The sequence below is a fragment of the Hyperolius riggenbachi genome, chromosome 4, assembly GCF_040937935.1.
Source record: "Hyperolius riggenbachi isolate aHypRig1 chromosome 4, aHypRig1.pri, whole genome shotgun sequence".
Lineage (NCBI taxonomy): Eukaryota > Metazoa > Chordata > Amphibia > Anura > Hyperoliidae > Hyperolius > Hyperolius riggenbachi.
In genome coordinates this window covers 473090397-473115861 of record NC_090649.1, presented here as the reverse complement: position 1 = coordinate 473115861, position 25465 = coordinate 473090397, and the positions used below count along the sequence as shown (strand labels likewise).

The following is a 25465-nucleotide window of genomic DNA, read 5'->3' as shown; positions in this document are numbered from 1 at the left end:
CCAGGGGTTTAATTCACAAAACATTTTTTCACTTCAGAGGTAGGTAAAATAGGGGTATAGAAAAATATGCACCTCAGAATTCCAGGTCAATTGAATGCAAATCATTTCGTCTTGCAAGTAATTTGTAAGCAGCTTAGAACTGGGCCAATTAGAATCACCAGGAAGTCCACTTGATTGGCCCAAATTCAAGCTGCGATTTGCATACAAGCTGGGAGGTATCGGCATCTATCTCAGTGGCCATCTCCAGGTCATTATTACCTTGTGTTTTGTGATGCTGATGGTGGTTCTTTTTGCCCTCACTTGCTGGAGAAGATGCTGCTTATGTACTATTTTTGGTGAAGCTGATGTTTTAAAAAACTTGGTGTTTCTTCTGTTTGTAGAATTTATACACAACACAGCGTTTCTTCTTTGGCTACAGGTGACCCTCTAGATGTGGAAGATGTTGACCCAGAGGAGGAGATGAACAAGAACAGTAACAAAGCAGCGGCCCTGAACATCAGAGGTAAGCAGAGGTTTTGTGGAACAAGTTACCCTATGGGTTGCATCTACTGTGGTCCTCTAAGTAGCAGGGGCAAATCCAGGATTTTCAAGGAGGGGGGGGGTTCCTGAAAGCGGCATGTGGGCGTGGCCAAAACATGATGTGCGTGTAGCCAAATACTAGCAGTTTCTAGGCTAAATTTCACCCAGGACGAGGGCGTAAAATGCGCCCAATTTGGAGACAGGTATAGGTGCCCACAGTATAGGTAGCCCATATAGTTGCCCTCAGTATAGGTTAGATAGGTATATGCCCCAGTATAGATTAGCTAGATATATGCCCCTCAGTATAGATTAGCTAGATATATGCCCCTCAGTATAGATTAGCTAGGTATATGCCCCTCAGTATAGATTAGATAGGTATATGCCCCCCCAGTATAGATTAGATAGGTATATGCCCCCCCAGTATAGATTAGATAGGTATATGCCCCAGTATAGATTAGATAGGTATATGCCCCCCAGTATAGATTAGATAGGCATATGCCCCAGTATAGGTTAGATAAGTATATGCCCCCAGTATAGATTAGATAGGTATATGCCCCCCAGTATAGATTAGATAGGTATATGCCCCCCAGTATAGATTAGATAGGTATATGTCCCCCAGTATAGGTTAGCTAGGTATATGCCCCAGTATAGATTAGCTAGGTATATTCCCCAGTATAGGATAGATAGTTATATGCCCCAGTATAGATTAGATAGTTATATGCCCCAGTATAGATTAGCTAGGTATATGCCCCAGTATAGATTAGCTAGGTATATGCCCCAGTATAGATTAGCTAGGTATATGCCCCAGTATAGATTAGCTAGGTATATGCCCCAGTATAGATTAGCTAGGTATATGCCCCAGTATAGATTAGCTAGGTATATTCCCCAGTATAGATTAGCTAGGTATATGCCCCAGTATAGGTTAGATAAGTATATGCCCCCAGTATAGATTAGATAGGTATATGCCCCCCAGTATAGATTAGATAGGTATATGTCCCCCAGTATAGGTTAGCTAGGTATATGCCCCAGTATAGATTAGCTAGGTATATGCCCCAGTATAGGTTAGATAGTTATATGCCCCAGTATAGATTAGATAGTTATATGCCCCAGTATAGATTAGATAGTTATATGCCCCAGTATAGATTAGCTAGGTATATGCCCCAGTATAGATTAGCTAGGTATATGCCCCAGTATAGATTAGCTAGGTATATGCCCCAGTATAGATTAGCTAGGTATATGCCCCAGTATAGATTAGCTAGGTATATGCCCCAGTATAGATTAGCTAGGTATATTCCCCAGTATAGATTAGCTAGGTATATGCCCCAGTATAGATTAGCTAGGTATATGCCCCAGTATAGGTCAGATAAGTAGGCAGGGGGGAGCGGGGAGAGAGGAGTTTCCACTTACCTGCCTTCATCCTGCACGCAGCTTCTATCTTCTGTTTGTCCCGGCGCGCGTCGCATCGGTAAGAGCTTCCCCTGTGATGACATGCGGTACATCATCACAGGGGCGCTGTTACCATAGCGTCAGATGCCGGGACAGGAAATACATGGAAGCCACGCAGGATCCAGGCACCGTAAGTGGAAAGTCTTCTCTCCCCGCAGCTCTGCCTTACGCCCGCCGCCAGCGAGGCCCCCCGCAGCGCCGCACACACATCGCGCGGGGGGGGGGGGAGTGGGGGTGGAATACCCCCTTCCGTGCGCCAGTGAAGTAGGAGCATAGATCTAATGGGCCTCGCTTCCCTGTAGACATATGTTGGTCGGTACCCCACTAACCTCCATCACAGAGGGGGAGGTGGGGCGAGCCGGCAGTTGGGGGGGCCCAGTATTGTACACAATGCAGAGTGGTAGGGGAGTGGGGCAATATACATAAACGTCTCCCAACGGCGATGCAGACCCCTCTTCACTGCCTTTTTAGTTTGCAAGTGGCGTGCAGTCAGACAGTCATCATGCAAGTCCTATGCCATGTGACGGGCAGAAGCCGCATGATGATTGACAGGCTGAAGAGGAAGTGAAGACTGAAAAGTAGAAAATAAATATGGACTCAGTCTACTAAAAACTATCTGGGATGTGGTCACAAATGTTTGCAGCCCTCACTCATATCATTGCTGGAGCATTGCTAAGTATTTATCTACTTATATATGTGGCTTTTTTTCTGAGATAGTATGCCTGACAGTTCCTCTTTAACAGGAAACAGAAGCAACACATGATCGTGTCCAGCAAATCAGAGGCTCACAAATCTATCATGTGATCAAAATGATTCTCCGTGACTTTTCCACATGGATCAACTCTAATCATTCTATATGCGTTATAAAAGATACTTATAATTGCAGAGTAACGTACTGCAATGATCTCACAATGGGCCCATCCACATTGTCGCATTTGGTTTGTGATGCATTGGGTTCCGTCATAATCGCACAGGCTTAGATACGCGCATTGCACACATGCTACACATGTCAACGGGATACTGGCAACTAGGCGTCAATTACAAAATCGGTTGCACATTGCAGCATATTGAATGTACAATGTACATTCAGTCCAGCTCTGCGTATTGCTAAATTTAAATGATTTCAACTAGCTTACCTTGTTTCTTGTGTTTATAAATTGCAGTCACTCCCAGGGTCGTATTTAGGGATCATTGTATCCAGGGCAGGGATAGAAAAGAAATGAATTAAAATAACGCTTTCTGTCGATTTAAATCAACATTTTAGGATCTTACCAAAACTGAGCTAAACCGATATTGAGAGTGATCTGAGCTCTCTCCAGTTCGTCTCTCCTTCCCGATTATTTGGCTGCTCTTTACAAAGCTCTATGTGCTGAGTAAAGAAACAATGAGGTTTTCTCAGCCACAGGTGATCAGGACGAATGCGTATGACAAGCAATAAGTCCCATACACTGAGCCGATTAGTGGCCGATCGATCAATCGCAAATCAATTGACCGGCCAATCGATTTGCGGCCGATTTCAATCGATCTGACATGCCGGAAAATCTAGGTCGATCTGATGAGCTTGCTTATCATTTTGCATTGGACCTAATGGAAATCTGATGGCAAAAAATGCCATCAGATTAATTTTCAATAGATTTCATACTGAAATCTATTGAAAATCTGTTCCTTGTAAAAACTGTTCCTAAACACATCAGATAGATCAGAAATCTATTGAGTGTATGGCCACCTTAAGGGCCTATTCACACTTGCTGATCGCAAAACGCTAACGATTTTGCTAGCGTTTTGCTCTGGCACTTTTTGGCGATTAACGCCAAAAAAATCACCATTCACACCTGGCTTTTTTTTTTTTTTTTTTTTTTTTTAGCGATCGCGTTGTGCGCTTCTATAGCACTAACACGCAATTGCTGGGAAATCGCCTGAAAATGGTGCAGGCTACGCGCTTAGCGTTTTTGGGCGATTTGCGGTGATTAGCGCATATCGCCATAGCCTCTGACAGCTGATCACTTCCCTGCCTCTGGAGGGGACAGCTGTTTCACATAGCTGTCCCCTGTACAGCACTGCCTTAGATCGCAGCGCTTTACCTAGTAAATAGACGGCAGTTTCACCTTCTAAGAGTCTCCTAGCGGCGATCGGCCGCTGGGAGACTGGAGGCGGAGCAGAGCTCCGTCATCAGAGCGGGGATGTGCGCGCATCGGCGCGCGCAATCGCCCGCAAACCATGCCCCAAGGACCTTATGCCGATCAGCATTAGGCGGTCCTGGGGCTGCCGCCACATTCACGCCCATCGGCATGACGCGGTCGGCAAGAAGTTAAAGGGATGAGGTGGCAACCCTGTTAGCATAACAAGTAAGTACAGGAAACAGGAAGTAAACCCCACAGTGATATATCATAGAGTTGCACTTACACATACATACCATCCATAACAGGGGGCGGCGCTATGCAAATGACCCTGTCAGGGCCACAATTGTCATTTTTTTGGGTTGCGTTGTGGTGGGATGCAGCAGGAGCATCTCTCCGTAACGCAAAAAACCTGTGCAAAACCGGCCTCACGGGTGATTGACTTGCCTGGCTCTGTGCAAAACCGGCCTCACGGATGATTGACTTGCCTGGCTCTGTGCAAAACCGGCCTCACGGGTGATTGACTTGCCTGGCTCTCTGGTTATTTACTGAGCTGGTTTTGCCTCTGGTGTTGATTCCTGCCGGTTCAGCTGATGCAGTTTGCAAACATGCGGCCATTAAGCTGAAAGAAAATGCGGTACGGCAGGTTTCTCTACAAATATCACTCTACTTTCTTCTCTGGCTGGAGGCGGCGGCTAAACCAGGAGGCGGGAGCTGGGGAACGTGTTGTGTGTTTGTACACATTTCCAACAAGGGGAATGGACCGGCCGAGACTGAGTTTATTTTAAATGCATATATAAGGTTTACATATACAGATCTATAAACTGTTTAAAGGGGACCTGAACTCTTGCACAGGTCAGAAGGAAAATAGAGAGAAATGCATGTATTTAGAGAGTTTAGCTTGTCTAATTCCCCCTCATCTGTGACTAATCACTTGTTGTAATTTGATCTCTCAGCTGTGTCAGCTGACTGTCATGGCAGAGCAGCTAATATGTAAACACAGGATGTTAACCCTATGTCTGCTTCCTTGAAAGCAGGAAGTAGACACACTGCAGGATTTGTACCAGCTGTAACAAAAAAACGTTTTTCTTTGAGGCTACTTTCACACCAAGACGTTGCGTTTTAGGGGACGTTAAGGTCGCATAACGTGCCTCTAACGCAACGCATGGTGATGTTGAAGTTGGACATCAGATTGAGCTGCGTTATGCAGCTCTCAAAGCAGCCGCTCCAGGATAGTGATGGGAAGTCTGGATCTTTTTAAAGATTCGGATCATTCGAATCGTATCATTGAAAAGATCCGGCTCTTTGAACCAAATCATTTTACTAGGGAAGCAGGCTGGGTGAAATGATTAGCAGGACAGGACTTTCCCTGCACTGTACATTCTGTATGTTCCTGTTTCTTCCAGACAGACATTCACTGTGAACCGAATCTTTCATTGTGATGATCCGGATGATTCGACTCACAAAAAAGATCCGAATCATGATCCGGACAACACTAGGAGTCCCACCACAGTCACCACAGTGCAGTGAATATTAATTAGCCATGTGGCTAGTCACTGAGCATGTGCAAACAATCTAACCAGGGCTGTGGAGTCGGTACAAAAATCTTCCGACTCCAACTCTGACTCCGACTCCTCAGTTTATGAAACCACGACTCCAACTCCGACTCCGGGTAACCAAAATGGCCCCGACTCCGACTCCTCGCCTCCGACTCCTTAGTCTAATATTTAACAGGGGTGTGGATTTTGTACAAAAATCACCCGACTTCGACTCCCGACTCCGACTCCTCAGTTTATGAAACCATGACTCTGACTCCAACTCCGGGTGCCCAAAATTGCCCCGACTCCGACTCCACAGCCCTGAATCTAACGCAGCTCTATAGGGGTATAACCTACAGCACGCTGCACTTTCATTTAACGTGCAGCGTTATACCTTAACGCAACGTGGGCACTGTGAACAGCCCATTGATTTTACAGTGCTGTGAGTTGGGCTGCGTTACAGGCTGCTCTAACGTGGGACTTTAACGTCCCACTGTGAAAGCAGCTTAAAGATTATTATGCTGTTGCTTATCTTTTAGAGCAGAGAGGAAGTCCTGAGTTCAGGTCACGTTCAGCTGTTTTAGTAAGGGTCGGTTCAGATGGGCAACAACCGGCGGCTGTACACACTGTTTACTGCCGGGATCCACCACGTCGTGCTTTGAAATGAACGGCAGAGTGCAGCTCAGTGGGTATGAGTCCGGGTTGATCGATTTTTCCGTGACATGTGTAGCTTCTAGCGTCGTTTGCGGCCCCGTGTCCACCTAGGGGCTCAAAACGTGATGTCCAAATACCGGGAACTGATGTCACACGCTTGTCTGCTTAGTAGTAGAAAAGCTTTTAGCATTGGCTAAACGGGCAGCCGGTAGCCAGCTGTGTGAATCAGACCTGAACTGAGAACTTCCTCTCTGCTCTAAAAGATACGCAGCAGCATAATAACTTTTTGAAGTACTCCTGCTGGAATCTTCACCGCGCTGACCCGGAAGTCATCTGAAAGTACTTCCGGGTCAGCGCCATAGCAGTGAAGATGCCGGCCCGGCAGATACGGGGGATACGACAGCAGAACGAGAGAACTGACAAGGCACAAAAGGCAGCGATTGGATCCAGGAGTAGGTGAGGCGCGACAGTGCTTTTTATTTTTACAGGTCGTTAAAGTGAATGGGAATATTAAAAAAAAATGAGACCGATACTTACCCAAGGAGAGGGAAGGCTCTGGGTCCTATAGAGCGTTCCGGCTTCTCTCCTGGTCCCCTCGTTCCAGTGCTGGCTCACCCGGTAGCAGTACTTGACTAATTTAGTCAAATACTGCTTTACCCGGCCGAAGGAGGTTTCAGAAGTCTTCAGGGAGCCCGAGTGCTCTTGAAGAAGGGCAGCCCTGTACTGCGCCTGCGCAAGCATGCTCTCTTGCACGCTCACGCCTGTGCAGTATGGAGCCGCACGTCTTCAGGAGGACACGGCTCCCGAAGACTTCCAATACCCTTTCGGCGGATGATTGAAACGGGGGGGGGGAGCCAGCACAGGATAGAGGGCACCGAGAGAGGAGACGGAAGCCTCTATACGACCCACAGCCTTCCCTCTCCTTAGGTAAGTATTTGCTTAATTTTTTATAAAATGCGGTTCCCATTCACTTTAATGCAGGACAGCACAAGGGAGCGTGAGCGGGGAGGATAACTGCCATATCCTCCCCGACCAGCTTCAACAATCTAGTCTAGTCAATGATTTCGGCTGACTAGAACAGGGACCCGAGAATGGTGCGGGACATATGTTGCAGCACCATTTACACAGCAGAAACTTTATTAATTAAATCCTGTCTCCATTCAGGGGTACTTTATAGGAAAGCGTTTCTTTGCAACAGCTGATACAAATTCTGCAATCAATCTGCAGTGTGCCTACTTCCTGCATTCATGGAAGCAGACATAGGTCTAACATCCTGTGCTTACAAATTAGCTGCTCTGCCGTGGCAGCCAGCTGACACAGCTGAGAGATCAAATTACAGTTGTGATTAGTCACAGATGAGGGGGAATTAGACAGGCTAAACTCTCTAAATACACACAGGGTGCATTTCTCTCTCTTTTCCTTCTGTCCTGTGCAAGAGTTCAGGTCCACATTAAAACAGTGTTTATTTGCAGTCGTTTCTCGAATGTGATGTATGTTGTTATTCCTGATGGTCACCTACAGTACATTTGAATGCAGTTTTTTTTTCTATTTATATATAATTTTTGCTAATAATCCATCCTTCTCTCCCTGCAGGGGTCCTGCTGCACGTCATGGGGGATGCACTGGGTTCGGTGGTTGTGGTGGTGGCGGCGCTTATATTTTACCTCATACCTTTGGATCCCGCCGCGCCCTGTAACTGGCAGTGTTACATCGATCCCAGCCTTACCTTAGTGATGGTGGCGATCATTTTATTCTCCGCCTTCCCTCTCATCAGAGAGACGGCCACCATCCTGCTCCAGATGGTCCCCAAAGATGTCAACGTCGGTGAAATCGGTAAGTGGCTTGTAGGGTCACAGTTGGAGAAGACTATTATAGATGTCCAAAACCATGAAAATCCCAGATTTTTCCAGTTTACAGTGGGGTTCCCTTCCTTCTGGGAACTACGTCGTCATGACACCTTCTTGGAGATTCTTCTCACGCTTCTCCTGTAGCACTCTATGAGAGCCACAGGCTATTGCTAGAACTCTAAGCACATTCCGAGAGGGGCTGTTACTGCGTACATGTGTAAAAGGCTCCTGGAAAAAAAATACCAATATTCTACCACTTAATTCCAGTAGTAAAATATCGGTAATGTTTACCAGTATTTGACTATGTCTTAATCTAACTCTACTCTCACACAGAACCCTCCCTTTACCGATGCCAAACCCTAAAACCTCTCTCTAGCGATGCCTAAGACCTCCCTTTACTGATACTTAACAAAAAGACCTGCTTGTGTCGATGCCCAACTCTAAGACCTCCTACCGATGCCTAACCCTAAGACCTCTTTCAGCGGTGCCTAACCCTAAGACCTCCCTCTACTGATGCCTAACTCTAAGATCTCCCTCTACCGATGCCTAACCCTAAGACCTCCCTCTACTGATGCCTAACCCTAAGACCTCCCTCTACGTATGCCTGACTCTAAGACCTTCCCTTACCGATACCTAACAAAAAGACCTGCTTCTACCGATGCCTAACCCTAAGCCCTCCCTCTACCGATGCCTAACCCTAAGACCTCCCTCTAGCGATACCTAACCCTAAGACCTCCCTCTAGCGATACCTAACCCTAAGACCTCCCTCTAGCGATACCTAACCCTAAGACCTCCCTCTAGCGATACCTAACCCTAAGACCTCCCTCTACCGATGCCTAACCCTAAGACCGCCCTCCATCCATGATGCCTAACCCTAAGACCTCCTTCCACCGATGCCTAACCCTTAACCATCCCTTTCCCTTTCCAATCATAAAGATCATTGCTGCTTCCACACCTCCCAAATGATTGACAGCCTATGGGCAATGGCCTATTAGGGAGGAGTAGCTTAGGCAGTGATCTGCTGTACCTTCCCCCTTATTGCAGGGAGTGTGGATATCATTCAGTGAAGGGGCGATGAATTCCAATAGTATTGCTTACAGAATGATTTTGTACATTTATACATTTATACATTTTTGTACATTTATACACAGGTTATGAAATTGGACTTTATTTTGCACTGCCTTATGTGTCTCTTGGTGCGCCATTTTTGTCGCATACTGATGGCACAAAAACGGCGCATGCGTTACATTTAAAAAAAAAAAACATTACTGAGCATGTGCAACACACAAAACGCAGCAAATTTATTGCTAAGGCTGCTTTCACAGTAAGACGTTACAGGCACACGTTAGAGCAGCCTGTAACGCAGCCCCACCGCACAGTAATGAAAAATCAATCAGCCCATTCACAGTGCCCACATTGCGTTACATTGTAAGGGCCTGTACACACTGCTGCTCATGCGTTTTTAAAATCGCAAGGTCTTTTGAAAAATATTGAAAATCGTGATGACTTGTACGCACTGGTGCGATGCGTTTTTAGAAAAACGCAGTCGCAGTGCCTGCTGAAAAACGCATTAAAAACGCATGCGCTTGCGTTTTTTTGCCTGCGTTTTTCAGAAGTCAGTATCCCAGAAGACTGCAATTTCCTAATTCCTGTTGAAATGTAAACTAGAAAAAAAGAAACAAAGGATTCTTTAGCCAATCAGCAATTACAAGAAAAACGCAAACGCATCAAAAACGCAGGCAAAAGCGCATACGATGCGTTTTTAAAACTACATGCACTTGCGATTTTAAAAACGCATGCGCTTGCGATTTTGCTTGCGTTTTTCAGTGTGTACAGGCCCTAACGCAGCACATCCATTGAGAGTGCTGCATGCTGTGCGTTATGCGCGGCTAAGCCGCACATGGCACATGGCTAATTAATAATCACTGCACGGTGTGACGTGCAGTGTTTACTTCCTGGAGCGGCCGCTCTGTGCGGCGATTGGCCCGGGCGGGACCACGTGATGCTGCATGCGTCCAAGAGTACGCATCACGGCATCACGGACGCCAGAGTGAGCTGCACAACGCGGCTCAGTCTGACGTCCACATCCAAGAGCACCAGGCGTTGCATTAGGGGCACGTTATGTGCCCTATAACGTCCCCTAAACGCAATGTCCTGTTGTGTAAGTAGCCTCAATGCACAGCATCTAAATATTGCTACACGTTACACACAACACAACGTGTGCACTGTGAATGTCGCACAGACTTTGTATTGCTGTGCGTTGGTCTGCGTTATACATTTTTATAACCTGTGACTTTAACGTCCCACTGTGAAAGAGGCCTTATAGTTAACTGTGATAAGTTTTAAAATGTATAAAATGTTTTTATTTATTACTGTCTGGCTAGAATGTGGAATTGCTGTGTTTGTTCTAGAAATTTAGAGAATATTCTGGTCACTTTTTGCTCCGGTGACAACAGGGGATAACAGGAAGTTATGAAATCTCTCCCCTATAGGGTACAAGGAAAGCAATAAATGCCTGAAAGATGGTCTAGCCTTTGCCAGTGCTATTCAAAACAAAAAGAAAAGCTTTTCCTTATGCCTCTTTGGCTGCACAGCTCCACCCCTACTACCTCATTGGACAGGACAATATTTTAGTTTGAGACTCACATGATGGCCACCCGTTTTTTTTCTTCTGGTCCTCCCCTCATAGGACAGATGGCAGTTTCTCTACAAAAAATCTATATTTTGCATCATGGGGTCATCATACATCATGGGCGTAACAATCAACCCTGTGACCCCTGCCATCGCAGGGGGGCCTGAAGGCTTTGCCCCCCCCCCCCCCTCCCTAACCACAAGTGCAGCCTATTAACAAAAAACCCTCCCCGTTTGCTCACAAAAAAATCCCTGCCACTGTCTCCCACCATGCAGAGTAGCAAGTAGCGGGTGTAATTTTTTCCTGCTTCCAGATGCTGCTGCACAGCAGAACACTCTCGCCATACAGGTCTCGCTTTCGCCATACAGGTCATCTCCCCTGTGCGAAGGCCCTCCAGCTAGCCTCTAATGGTCGCTGTGCAGGGCTACCCTGTTCTGCTGGTCTTGGAGGTAATGTAGCTCCAGAACTGACGTCAGGAAGTGAAAATCTGAAGCGCTCTGCAAAAGCGCTTTTCTAAGCGCAAATCACAGGGAAAAGTGCTTATTAAACTCTCAATAAATCGCTCAGCCCTTGCGATAGCACCGGCGATTTATAATGTAAACATAGCCTCAGGGTAGGAACACACTAGGCAGAAACACTAGCGTTGCGGAAAACGCAGCGAAAACGCACATAATGCAAGTCAGTGGGCCGCATGAAAGAATGCATATGCTTGCGTTCTGCAATGTGCGTTTTTAAAAAATGCTAGTCTTGCTGCATATTTTTCCAAAACGCATCTAAAATGCGCCTAATGAAAGTCAATGGTGACTTTCATGGGTATACTTTTTTTTTTACAAAACAAGTTTGATGATATATTTCCCCCAGCCTGTTGACTCCCTAGTGATTTGCATAAAAAACCACATACAAAACGCATATGCGATTGATATATGCGAACCGCAAACACATTAAAATGCACACAAAGCGCAGGAAAAACGCATGTGCTGAAGAAAATGCAAAACGCAAAAGCACAGAAAACTCACGGAAAATGCGCATATGCAGCAAAACGCTACCTAGTGTGTTCCCAGCCTTAGGCCAGAAACCCACTAGGAGCAATTTTCTGAACGCTTTGCGATTTGAAAAGCTCTTGCTAATGTAGTGCTATGGGTGGGGTGCGATCCCACTTGTGCGATGTGATCTTATAAAAATCCCCCATAGCATTGCATTAGCAAGAGCTTTTTCAAATATCAGTAGTGCTTAGAAATCACTCCTAGTGAGTATTTGGCCTAAAGAAGATTGACTCCTTTATTAATCAGATTTTTTATTTTGATTCCTTTTAGCCCTAGAAGACATAGAAATTCCTCAAAGAGTGCTCAATCCTCAGGGAGATATTAGTCAAGGAAACCTCACGGAAGGCATTGGTCTCATGCTTCCAGTAGATCCAGATCCTCTAGAAGATATTGTAGCAGAAGCAGATCCCCCAGAGGAAGGCACTCATCATCAAGATCTCCCCAAAAACAATGCTGGGCCTGTGGTTATCAAGGGGAAACTAGTTTGTACCAGATGTTTTTCAGAGATAAAATATCACCTGAAAAAGTCAGAATTACAGACTACCCACCCAGCAAGCTAATTTTGCTGAAAAAGTTACAAACAACTTTTCCTCTTAGGGCCTATTTCCACTAGCAAGCACTGCAAATCGCATCCGTAATTGCGCATGCGTTTTATGCGTGAGTTTTTCATGCGAAAATCGCGATGCGATTTTAAAACTGCCTAGCAACATCACAAGCCCAGCAGCTCCTTAGCATTAATTAATTTCCTGTGTAGGCCTTTCCTGTGTATGCTACCTTTGTTGGGTTGTAGAAGGCAGGAAATAACATTGTGCATGCTGGATACATTTGCGCTCGGGATGCAAATTTTTGTAACGTGAATTTATGTGGCACCACTGACTTACAGTAGCCGCGATTCGCATCCAGATTGCCGCGGAATGCGAAAAAAATGCAGCATACCATCCAGATTTTTACCGCATCTCATCCAGAAATTTGCATTCACAAACATGTGTTGCATTTTGGATGCGAAAATTTGCATTGAGGATTCGCGTGTAGTGGAAATAGGCCCTTATGGAGGAAATAGAGGTAGTCATCCAAGATGAACGGAGTAAAATTGAGAAAAAGCCTCCACTTAATTATCGATTGGGAAAGTTGTACTAGAAGAAGAATCCAAGCCATTAGACAACCCTCCTGTTATCGATGCTTCTATAATCCAACTGGCAAGGAAACTGACCCTACCTTTCGAGGACTCTGCCTCCTTTAACCACTTCCGTACCTTTGCTACGTATATCTACGCCCTTCTAAACTTTACTTGTGGATCAGGGGCGTAGATATGCGTATTGTTTACTTACCGTCGCTGTTCGCGGTTGTCTCGTCCCTCCCATTCGCCTTCGCCACAATCCTTTCGTTCTGTGATTGGGGTATGGGAAACAGCTGTTCCAAAACCTGATCACCGTGCCTGTAATGGATAAAAGCTGATGTCAGCGAGACGTCTGCTTTTATTTTCAAAGTGAAAGTAAACAGATACATTCATTAGTTTCCATCTTATTAGGAACTAAGTGGGGAGCCATCTTGTGGCCATAAAGTAAAAATACACCAAAATAAACTCTTACACTAATGAATAGAAAAATGAGGTACATTTTTATTATTTTTTAACCCCTTCCACCGCTACCCCATAGTTAACAAAATCAAACACTTGTAAAAAAAAATAAAAAAATTACATAATTAAAAACAAAAACATACAATAGTTACCTTAGGGACTTTTAATATGAGGATAGTATGTTGCTGTTAATTTGCAAATAAAGGCTTGTAATAAGGGATACAGTATTAAAAATCACTAAACGGAAAAAAATACACCTTTATCTCCAGATAAAATATTATCGCCATACATTGTATTTGCCCATTTGTCCCAGTTATTACAACATTTAAATTGTGTCCCTAGTACAATGTGTGAGTTTTATCCACAGCAGCTTGTTACTATTTTAAAACTGAGAAAATATGAGAAAACTGAGAAATAATGCATTTTTTCCTATTAATCCCTTTAAAATGCATATAAAATAAAATAATTCTTAGCAAAAAGTACCACCCAAAGAAAGCCTAATTTGTGGCAAAAAAATAAGATATAGATTATTTCAGTGTGAAAAGTAACGATAAAGTTATTAGTGAATGAATGGGAGGAGCGGGGAAATGTGAAAATTGCTCTGTTTTTTAAAGGGAACCTGAACTGAAAAGAATATGGATTTTTCCTTTTAAAATAATACCAGTTGCCCGACTCTCCTGCTGATCCTGTGCCTCTAATACTTTTAGCCACAGCCCCTCAACAAGCATGCAGATCAAGTGCTGACTGAAGTCAGACTGTATTAGCTGCATGCTCGTTTCAGGTGTGTGATTCAGCCACTACTGCAACCGTAGAGATCAGCAGGACTACTAGGCAACTGGTATTGTTTAAAAGGAAACATCCATATCCCTCTCAGTTAAGGTTCCCTTTAAGTGAAAAAAAAAACCTGTGGTACTGAAGTGGTTAAAGACACCTTAGATCAAAAGATGGACTTAGACTTGAGAGTATATAAAAGAGTATAGAGAGTATATAACTTGGCAGGTGGAGCTTGTGAACCTGCAATTGCTCTAAAGGCTGTAGGAAAGGCCATAATAGCCTGGACAGAAAATATTGAAACAGGAATTAGACTGAATATGGCAAAAGAATCAATAGTCCTGGCGCTAGAAGACTTCAAGTTATCCGCTGATTTAATAGGGAAAGCTGGAATTGATATCCACAGTTGTGCAGCTGAAGTCCCATGCTAGGTTAAGTTATGGCTAAACGTACCTTTTGGCTAAAATCTTGGTCAGCTGGTCCCACTTCCTGCCAGATCTGGTGTAGAATTCCCTATGATGGGAAGTCTCTTTTTTTTAGATAAAATGGATTCAGCTATTAATAGGGTTACAGGTGGAAGATCAGGGATCATCCCCCAGGACAAACGCCAGAGAAAAAAGTTTAAATCATAAAATACTTCATAAACAAGATTCAGAAATGCAAGAGCATATCGATTAGGGAAGAACTTTCAAAGGAATTGTCAAGTTCGCAAGCAAGCTTACACGAACTTACAAAACAGAAGAACTCTTCCACTGTGACCAGGAGCAACAAAAGTCTTTTTGACGGCACGTTAGTCCAGAAGGGTCCATTGGGAGCAAGACTTCTCTCCTTTGTGAACGTTTGGCCTCAGGCCATTTCTTCACCTTGGGTGATACGAAAAATTTCAGACTTTCAAAACAAGACCACCAAATAATCATTTTGTATCTATCAGGATACCAAGATCGACAGAGAAAAAAAAATCTTGTTAACTTAACTGCAGGACCTAATAACGAAGCAGTCAGTGAAGTTAGTTTCTTCAGAGGAGGAAAGGAAGGGGTTCTACCCCCCTCTTTTTTTTTTTTTTTTTTTTTTGTGAAGAAAAATGCGACTAGAGACTGTCATGGATGTAAAGAAACTCAACCAGTACTTACGGCTACAGAAGTTCAAGATGGAGTCCCTGCAATCCATCATGCTGGCAATAAGCCCAGGAGACTGGATGTTGTCAGTAGACTTGGAGGACACGTACTACCACGTCCCGATACAACTAGACCTCCAAAAGTATTTTAGAGTTGCGATAGGAGGTTGCCACCTGCAATTTGCTTCTCTGCCATTCGGCAGTTCAACAGCTCCCCGAACTTTTACAAAGCTTCTAGTAGCCATCATCGCCATCGTCCACCTACAAGGGCTCTGTGTATATCACTATTTGGACATTTTTCTGTTAGCATCCAGGGTGTCAACAATTCTGGAACACAGAACACTGCTATAACATACTTTGACAAAGTTCAGCTGGCTGATCAACACCAAAAAACGTCAATTACAACCAACACAAAATCTGATCTCCATCCATATTCAGTTTTGTCAATGTTACTACCACTACAGATGTTGTCTCAAGGTCCAACCGGGTTGTCTTCCTCACCCCAACCGGGAATGTGTCAACTTAGCAGCTCTGTGATTGAGAGGAGGAAACTAGAGCAATTGGCATGCTAGAAGCAGTTATCAGCACATATCTACAAACAGAATGCATCATAGAATCTGAGAATCTGGTCAGAATTCTCTACATTCCCCACAGAAGAGAACTTTGACCCAACAAAGCCTCAACCTCATCAAGTCTTAGCTTTCTTACAGTCTGAAGTAGAAAAAGGCCTGGGATATCACTCCATAAAAGTTAAAATCTCTGTGATATTGGCACTCTCTGTTGTCAGATGTGTAGATCACCCACTTGTCCGGAAATTTGCTTTCTTAAAGTAAGACCACCTAACATAGCATTTTTCCCAAGTTGTGATCTAACACTAGTCTTGAACTTTTTATCTTCCAAACCATTTGAACAGTTGGAAGAATGCAACTTGTGGAATCTAACAATTAAATATAATCTGTAAGAAAAAAGCTTGAGAAAAAGCAGAGAAGCTGAGAACGGCAGCCTGTCGCCATAGCCATTTTTACTGCATGATTTTTTAAAAACATTTTTTGAATAAAGAGCTATATTTTACTGCTAGTGGTGCCTTCCTCCGTGGACTTTGTAGACTATTTATACTGGTAGTGCTATCTGGGTATAGGAAATGAGAACCGGCCTCGACACGTACCATCTCCTCCTGGCTAATCCGAACAGAATCAGGTCGGCATACAGGGCTATCAATGTGCAACCTCCAGAAAAAGTCTGAGCGGTTTCTACTAGGAGTCTTCCAACATCCTGGCCAGCTTTCTCGACGGTTCCAGCACATAAAATATGCCAGGCCGCTAATTCAAGTTCAATAAATACATTTATCTCTCACCACCATGTTGACTTGTCTGCTTCCACTTGTCAACTTCCACGCAGTTATCTCCTCCACATTTATTGTTTCTTACATGAATTTGTTTTCTTTTCACCTGCAATACAATTAACACCCTCTTTTCTTTCTAGTTAGATCCCACTGTGCTGCCACGGTGGCATAAGGAAAACGGGAAATTGAATACTTACGTAAAGGTAATTTTCCTTTCCTGATGCATCCATAGCGGCACAGGGATCCCACCATATATTTCGGTGAGTTCCATTTGAACTAGACGGGTGGCCTTACGAGTCTCAAATTTAAATATTTACCTGTCCTATGGGGTAGTAGGGGCGGAGCTACTAACCACTGTGCTGCCATGGCTGCTTCAGGAAAGGAAAATTGGCCTTAGGTAAGTATTCAATTTTCTGTTTTCTTGGAGGTTTCAATAAAAAAAAAAAAAATTGGTCCACAACTAGGGTTTTTAAGAAGACTTCACTCCTGGGTTTTGGGGGGGAGAAAAAATGTGAAATGATGCCAGAAGAGAGGTATATGGAGGCTACCATATGTATTTCTTTTTGAACAATGCAAATTGCCTGGCTGTCCTACACAGGGCCACCATCAGAAATTTCTGGGCCCCATACTGGGTAGACTTAGGCTCGGTTCACATTAGCGTTTGCCAACGGAACTGGACTTAATTCCGTGGTCCGTTCCGCTGAACGGACAAAAAAATGCAGCAGGACCCAATTTTCCGGACCGTTTCACTCAGCGAACGGAAACGTAAGGTTTTGCAGCACAATAGGAACCTATATCAAACGGACGTTTTACAGCACACTGGCTATAAAAAGGGACCTTTCCATGATCCAGAAGGCCAGATCCGCAAAAAAACGCAGATGTGAACCGGGCCTAACTGGGTCCCCCTCATGCCAAATTACAATCTTCAGAAAAAAGCTATTTGAAGGCCTGAATACATGGACACTGCACCGCATATGTCAATAAGGCCTGGGCCCAGGACAGGTTCTATACTTTTTGCTGCCTTAAACAAACACTGTCGTAGGCGCCCTTTACTCGCTGAAGTGAATAATGATGAGAAGATGCACTCACAACAGGGGGGTCAGGAGGCCTGTGTGAGAGACAGCAGGACAGTGCTTGGCTGGTGCTACTACTTAATGACAAGCAGAATCTATATTATACCAGCAAGCATCCCGATCAGAACTTGCAGCTCTGATCAAGTGTCTGATAAGTGCCTTCACTTTGCCTCATGGTATGGCCCCCCTGGCTGGGCCCCAGAATCCCTCGGGCCCCATACACCTCTCACCACTGTGATGCCATAACTGCGGCTCTGGTCCTGCGTATCCTCTGCCTCTAATACATTTGGGGTCTGTTTCCACTAGAGCCAAATCTGCAGTGTTTCCCCGCAGGCGTCTCGGGTGGGAAAATGCTTTGTATCCCTACAAATACTTTGACGTCTGAATCGCACTGAGACGCGCACTGAGGGCGGCATGATGCAGTTTTCTGCAGGACGCGCCTGAATACCTATAGTTGCACATGACACAGCTAAGCCATTCAGCTGCATGCTCACATCACCGCAAGTACCGGCATGCGTCCTGCAAGACTCATGCCGGCTCAGTGGAATCCGTCCCTCAGCCATAGCCCCTGAACCAGCATGCAGATCAAATGTTTGACTGAAGCCTGACTGAATTTGCCACATACTTGTTTCAGGTGTGTGGCTCAGACACTACTGATGCATGAATGATCAGCAGGACTGCCAGGCAACTGATATGTTGGCTGTATAGAGTACTGGTTAAGGGCTCTGCCTCTGACATGGGAGACCAGGGTTTGAATCCTGGCTAGGATCAGTACCTGTTCAGTAAGGAGTTCACAGCAAGACTCCCTAACACTGCAGGGTGGCCTCTTGAGCGCATCCCAGTGGCTGCATCTCTTGAGCGCTTTGAGTCCGACAGGAGAAAAGCGCTATACAAATGTTCGGATTATTGTATGTTATTATGTTTAATAGGCAATAAATATGGCAGCCTCCATATCCCTCTCCCCTCTATGATATACAAGCTATCCACACACCTTCCCTTACTGTGTCCAGTCTACCCTCAGTGCTTCCGCTATATCCCCCGTTTGTAGCTCCAGTGGAATCTTTATGGCGCATGCGCTGTCCATCTGCATGCCTCTTTGTACGTGCTCCTGCTCGGCCGCGTGTAGCAGCTGTCGCCGGGACCGTCCTGGGCATGAGCAGGTCCGACTGTTTCCTAACTGGGCATGCCCAGGGCACTCTGGGCCACAGCAGTTCAGGAGTGCAATCCGCAAAGCGCATGCGCTGGGCTCCAAAAGTCCCAGTTGACACTACGAACGAGGGCTACAGCGGCAAGTTGGAGGGGAGGCTGATCACAAAAAGGAGCCTGGAGGGGTCTGCAGAGCTTCTATATCATGGAGGTAAGTATTTCTTTTAATATTTTTTTCCCCTTTAGATACAGTAACAATAGTTTCAGCCTATGATCGTTCTGTGTCTACAGCGGCTGCCAATCAATCCGGCTCAGGTGTCGGGAGTCATTAAAGGACCGCTATTGCGAAAATCTTTAAATCTTTTAAAATACATGCAAACACATAAAATAAGATGTACGTTTCTTCCAGAGTAAAATGAGACATAAATGACTTTTCTCCTATGTTGCTTTCACTTACAGTAGGTAGTGGAAATCTGACAGCACCCACAGGTTTTGGACTAGGCCATCTACTCATGGGGGATTCTCAGCATGGCCTTTATCCTATATAATAATCCGAACATTTGTATAGAGCTTTTCTCCTGTTGGACTCAAAGCACTTAAGAGGTGTAGCCGCTGGGATGCGTTCAAGAGGCCACCCTGCAGTGTTAGGGAGTCTTGCCTAAGGACTCCTTACTGTATAGGTACATATAATAAACTTCTAAATCTAAAATTTGTGGTCCTATCCATGCCTGAGCAGGTCAGACCCCTGATGCCTGTGCACGACCAATCACAACGTTATTTGCAACCCCCTCACACCCCCTCCCTCCCCCTCTCGATTTTCAACTGATGGAAGCCGCACTCCTTCCTGCGCTAACCGTCTTCCCTCCGCCCCCCCCCCCCCCTCCGTAGCAGCAGAATACATCACTAGCCTCAAAACAAAATTGTTCCCCCGATGGGAAAAAATGGTTCCCTCCCGATCGTTTCCCAATCACCGATGGGAATCACATCATGGGCTTGATTCACTAAACTGTGATAGCTCATATCACGGCCGCGCATTTTTGCACGCAATCGCAAATTTTCACGTGCAATCAGCGAAAACGCATGCATAACGTGAAAATGCACGTGAAAAAGCTAGCGCGGCCGTGATATGGGTTTTTACGGTTATCACGGTTTAGTGAATCAAGCCCCATATGTGTGCACATAGCTTTACTTTAGAGCGTGGGACATTTTGCCAGCAAAGTTGCCGCACCGTGCCAGCTTATGTAAACATTAGAAACTATATCTGTTGTATAACATGCCCCTGATCTTGTACGATGATTATCAGGACACTACGGGTGCGTGCGTATGCGCGCGCGCGTTTGTTTGTGTTGTCTGTTGAACCCAATAAAAAGAGATGGAAGTTTTGTAGGGAGTTGCCAACTTGCCCGGAAATCATCACTGTAACTCCACTTACTGGAATGAAGTATCTAAAGATCAGCTCCTCCTGTATGTGTTCCAGGCTGGCGCAGTTCCATCTGCCTTTGCTTCAATGCTGGGAATCGTGCCCGTTGGCACAAACTTTGCTGTTCATTTACAAAGGACATTACGTATGCTATTATTTTATATCTCATGCTAAAATATCCTGGGGGGGGGGGGGGGGGGTTGCAAAATCTGACCAGAAGGTTAAAGAAGCCCTGTAGTGACACATTGTAGAATGAAGTAAATTATTCAGAATACCCACGTTTATGGTAATTTTTGGTTTCAGCATCAAAAACACTTCCTATATCTATATATTGCTGTGTAGCTCCGCCCTTCCACTGATATACATCCCCACTGGTATGTAGACCCCACCCTCCCACGGATGCTTTGCCAATGATGTTAGCTATGCGGAATTCTCCTCCCCAGAGCATTCTGGGAAGCCATGGTATTATTAGCATTGACTCTGGAATTCTCAGAAACAAACATTCTGCAGAGCTGTACCTGACATGACCTAAAATGTTTCTGCCTGTGGTACATTTCTGAATGTAAACTGGGGAGAGGAAAGATTTAAAGAGACACTGAAGCGAAAAAAAAATGATGATATTATGATTTGTATGTGTAGCACAGCTAAGAAATAAAACATTAAGATCAGATACATCAGTGTAATTGTTTCCAGTACAGGAAGAGTTGAGAAACTCCAGTTGTTATCTCTATGCAAACAAGCCATTAAGCTCTCCGACTAAGTTAGTCCTGGAGAGGGCTGTTATCTGACTTTTATTATCTCAACTGTTCCTGGACTATTTACTTTTCCTTTGCTAGAGGAGAGGTCATTACTTCACAGACTACTCTGAAAGACTCATTTTGAATGCTGAGTGTTGTGTAATCTGCACATATTATAGAATGATGCAATGTTAGAAAAAACACTATATACCTGAAAATAAAAGTATGAGAATATTTTCTTTGCTGCTAATCTTCTAGTAATTATTCATAGTACACAACCAATTCACTATATCATATTTTTTTTTCCGCTTCAGTGTCTCTTTAACCACCCTGGCGTTCTGATTAAATCGCCAGGGTGGCTGCGGGAGGGTTTTTTTTAAATAAAAAAAAAACTATTTCATGCAGCCAACTGAAAGTTGGCTGCATGAAAGCCCACTAGAGGGCGCTCCGGAGGCGATCTTCCGATCGCCTCCGGCGCCCAGAATAAACAAGGAAGGCCGCAATGAGCGGCCTTCCTTGTTTTGCTTATATCGTCGCCATAGCGACGAGCGGAGTGACGTCATCGACGTCAGCCGACGTCCTGACGTCAGCCGCCTCCGATCCAGCCCTTAGCGCTGGCCGGAACTTTTTGTTCCGGCTGCGCAGGGCTCAGGCGGCTAGGGGGGCCCTCTTTCGCCGCTGCTCGCGGCGAATCGCCGCAGAGCGGCGGCGATCAGGCAGCACACGCGGCTGGCAAAGTGCCGGCTGCGTGTGCTGCTTTTTATTTCATTCAAATCGGCCCAGCAGGGCCTGAGCGGCAGCCGCTGGCGGTGTTGGACGAGCTGAGCTCGTCCAGACCGCTCAGCTGGTTAACAAAGGGGCAAACCCTGACTAAATAATTTATAAATTAATATTGTAAAAATTCACCACGTTATTTTCTCAACAGTTGCTCTTTAAGACTTGAACATAAGTTAGAGAATTGTCAGGCAAGACAATTGTTCTGAGCTCTGGATCTAATAGCATGTGCACGGCTGCCCCACTACATCGTTTAGGGGTCCACCCTGGCTAATCGGGGGGGGGGGGACTAGGTTCACACTGGGATGCTCCGAAATCACGCGCATATTATGACACACTTTTTTTTTTGTACACCACATGCTTTTGCATTTAAAAATAGGTTTGCGATTTTCCACAGAAGCACATTGGAAAATATAGGGCGAACATGAGTGGTGTCCGATAAACGGACGCCAGCAGTCCGAATTTTAATCACGCAATGCGACACAAATAGAAAAATCACACACGGTGTTAGCCACCATAAACCACGCATTGACTTTCATTGGATATCTGTAAGTTCACATTTCCTGATGGAAAAATGCATGCAAACTTGGACAAGTGTGAACCCTGCCTAAATGACGACTGAGGGCATTATCCGCTTTTGTTTTCTTCTTGCTCATTCTCTGGCAGTTATCCTTCCTCCCCTCTCCATTGAATAGTGCTAGCTGCTTGGTCATAGCTGGGCAGCAATATTGTACAGCATTCATTCCTTAAATGTTGCCTTAAGGATTGATGAACAATTGGTAAGTTAAAGGACCACTATCAGGGAAAATTGTAAAATTTCAAATAAATGTGTACAGATACTGCATTTCTCCCTGAGTAAAATGCACTATAATTTACTTGTCTCCTATATTGCTGTCGCTTACAGAAGGCAATAGAAATCTGACTGGTCTTACAGGTTTTGGACTAGTCCAACTAGTAATGGGGGATTCTTAGTATCTCCTTTATTTTTTACAAAAGCACTCCCTGAAAAGGATCTATACAAAGGTGCCGCCCAGGCTGCCTACTTGCCAACATTCTATTTTGGCAGCTTTTGAAAAAAAAGAGAGAATCCCCCATGAGAAGATGGACTAATCCAGAGCCTGACAGATTTTTACAACCTATTGTAAGTGACAGTGACGTAGGAAAAACAAAAAATTATAGCGTATTTTACTCTTGAACAAATGCACATTTTATACCTATACATACACATGTATTTCAAAATTTTCAGAATATTTGTCCTTTAAAGGGACTCCGAGCAGTGCAAAAACTATGGAAAGATGCATATTATTTTAAAGCTCTCTTTCTCCTCTTTCCAATGATATATAAACCACCACCCTACGTCATTTAGTTTTTGCTATTTTGGCGATTGAAATTGCCGCGGCCGCGATTTCGATCGCGAAAATAGAGAAAACTAAAAGGTGTAGGGCAACGATTTAGGTGTCATCAGAAAGAGGAGAAAGAGAGCTTTAAAATGATATCCATCAAGCCATAGTTATATTGTATTACACAGGACGACACTTTCCCCAGTGTCAGCAGCTCCATTCTGCTGAATGCAGCTGCTGACTTTGACAAAAAGTCACCCTGTGTAATACAATATAACTATGGAAAGATGGATATCATTTTAAAGCTCTTTTTCTCCTCTTTCTGACGACACCTAAATCGTTGCCCTATGCCTTTTAGTTTTCTCTATTTTCGCGAACGAAATCGCGGCCGCGGCAATTTCAATCGCGAAAATAGCGAAAACTAAAAGGCGTAGGGTGGCGGTTTATATATCATTAGAAAGAGGAGAAAGAGAGCTTTAAAATGATGTGCATCTTTCCATAGTTTCTGCACTGCTCGGAGTCCCTTTAAGTGAACTTGTGAACTTTAGGATGAGGATGGAGGTTGATTTTGGTGGGTGAAAGGTGGGGTAGAAGAGACAAAGAGTGGAATGGGGGCTAGGATAGGTAATTTCTCTCTTTTTAGAAGTTATGATTATGACAACACTAATGTCCAGTTCTGTTCTTTTTATCTTCACATTCACAGGTCAGAAAATAGCCTTACTTCCAGGTGTGAACAGCCTCCATGAGATCCACGTATGGGAACTGGCCAGTGGAAAGAACATTGGCACTCTCCACGTCAAGTTCAACAACTTCACGGACTACGAGGCAGCCAACCACGCCATCCGAAAAGTTTTCCACTCTCAGGGGGTCCACGCCGTGACTCTCCAGGCCGAATTCACCAATGAGAAGGACTTCTCGTTAGCTTGCAACAACCCCTGCATCTCCAAGAAGTGCGACGAGTTCCTGTGCTGCAGCCAGGACCTGGTCCCGTTCGAGGCGACGCCCAGCAAAGCTCTGAAGAGAGGTCATTCCTCTCAAGTGTGGTACCAAAGTAACGACTTAAACATACCGGTCGATGCCGAGGAATTTGTGGACTCTCTTCCTGACGAGCCATCGAATGTGAAGATCGTAAATGGTTTTGGCTCAGAAAATCAGGGGCTGAACTCAAAGGGCACTCGTTTTTAAACCAAGAAATCTTAAAAGTGTAACACGGGCCAGAAAAACAAATACATGCACAGATAAGTAAAATGCCCTCTCTTTTAGTAATATAACCATTCAAACTGACAGTTGCCTTGGAAACTACTTTAAATATCCGTTTGAAATTTGAGTCACATGATCCTTGTCTGCTGCTTTTAAGTAAGTGGGCGGTAACTTACGAGTAGCACAGCCCATTCAGTTCTGTGAAAGGGAAGGGCAGAATCTCCACTTCCTGTGCTCAGGCTTCTCAACTCCTCAGCAGCCCTTAGTATGATCGAGCACAGAGCAAATCTAATCAAACTATTTCATAGTAGTTACAAAGATGTTAATTGTTTAAGTCTCTTGATAAAGGTACGCTTTGTCTTCAAAACACCTAGGTAAGCACACAGGTCAACATAGGAGGGGCAGGAGCTTATTCACACCAACACCGTGGTGCTTGTTTTCCTTGTGTAGTTACTGAGTTGTACCTGGAGTGCTTCAAGGCCCTTGGACATGGGTGCCGTATTTGTCCGGCATTCACTGTTGAGTTACTTGTAGCTTTATTGCATTTGACGCAGCCAGGCAAACATTGCAGGAACCTCAGGAATTCATGTCATTTGGTGATTTTATGCACAAGTGGCGTACCATCAGTGCCTACACCTGGCACTGTGTCCTGGGGAACGGATCTTAACCGTGTAGAACAAGACTCTGGCGGTTAACTGCACTTCAGGGAGAAAGGACTATCATTTGAGGACCGGGATGATGCATGTTTTGGACAAAGTGGTTGGCAAGAGGGAGCTGGGAAAAAAGGGCGCATGCCGCTAGTGGACAAAAAGGGCGCCGCCATTCACTCCCATAATAAATAGCGTTTAATGGGCGCCGGGTAGGAAAAAAGGGCGCCGGAGCTAAATAAAGTTTATAAACGGCGCCAGGAGCTAAATAAAGTTTACAAACGGCGCCCGGAGCTGTTTAATGATTTATAACTGAACTTGTGGTGATTTACGTTTATAAAATGCACCCGTGCCGAATAACGTTTATGAAAATAATAAACATATTTATCTTATTTAAATAATTAAAACATTATTTAAAGTTTTATCCCTTACTGTTTGTAAAACATTATTATTCACAAAATAAAGCGATCAGTACGTAACGTAAATTGCAAAATATTTTTTTAATCCACAATTAGTAAAACATAATTAT

General features: G+C 44.6%; 1 protein-coding gene across 5 annotated transcripts in view; it reads left to right on the top strand.

The window, feature by feature from the left end:
• Positions 1–25195, top strand: part of SLC30A10 (solute carrier family 30 member 10) — a 96974-nt gene extending 71779 nt beyond the window's left edge. For 3 of the 5 annotated variants that reach the window (XM_068232913.1, XM_068232912.1, XM_068232909.1), the window contains exons 2-4: positions 419–502; positions 7868–8107; positions 23793–25195. In XM_068232913.1, coding sequence (XP_068089014.1) covers positions 460–502; positions 7868–8107; positions 23793–24274 — 765 coding nt within the window. In that variant the 5' untranslated portion in view covers positions 419–459 and the 3' untranslated portion in view covers positions 24275–25195. Of the gene's footprint in view, positions 1–418; positions 503–7867; positions 8108–12066; positions 16605–23792 lie in introns of those variants that run through there. The other 2 variants (XM_068232910.1, XM_068232911.1) reach the window with 2 other exon arrangements.
• Positions 25196–25465: the final 270 nt, after the last annotated feature.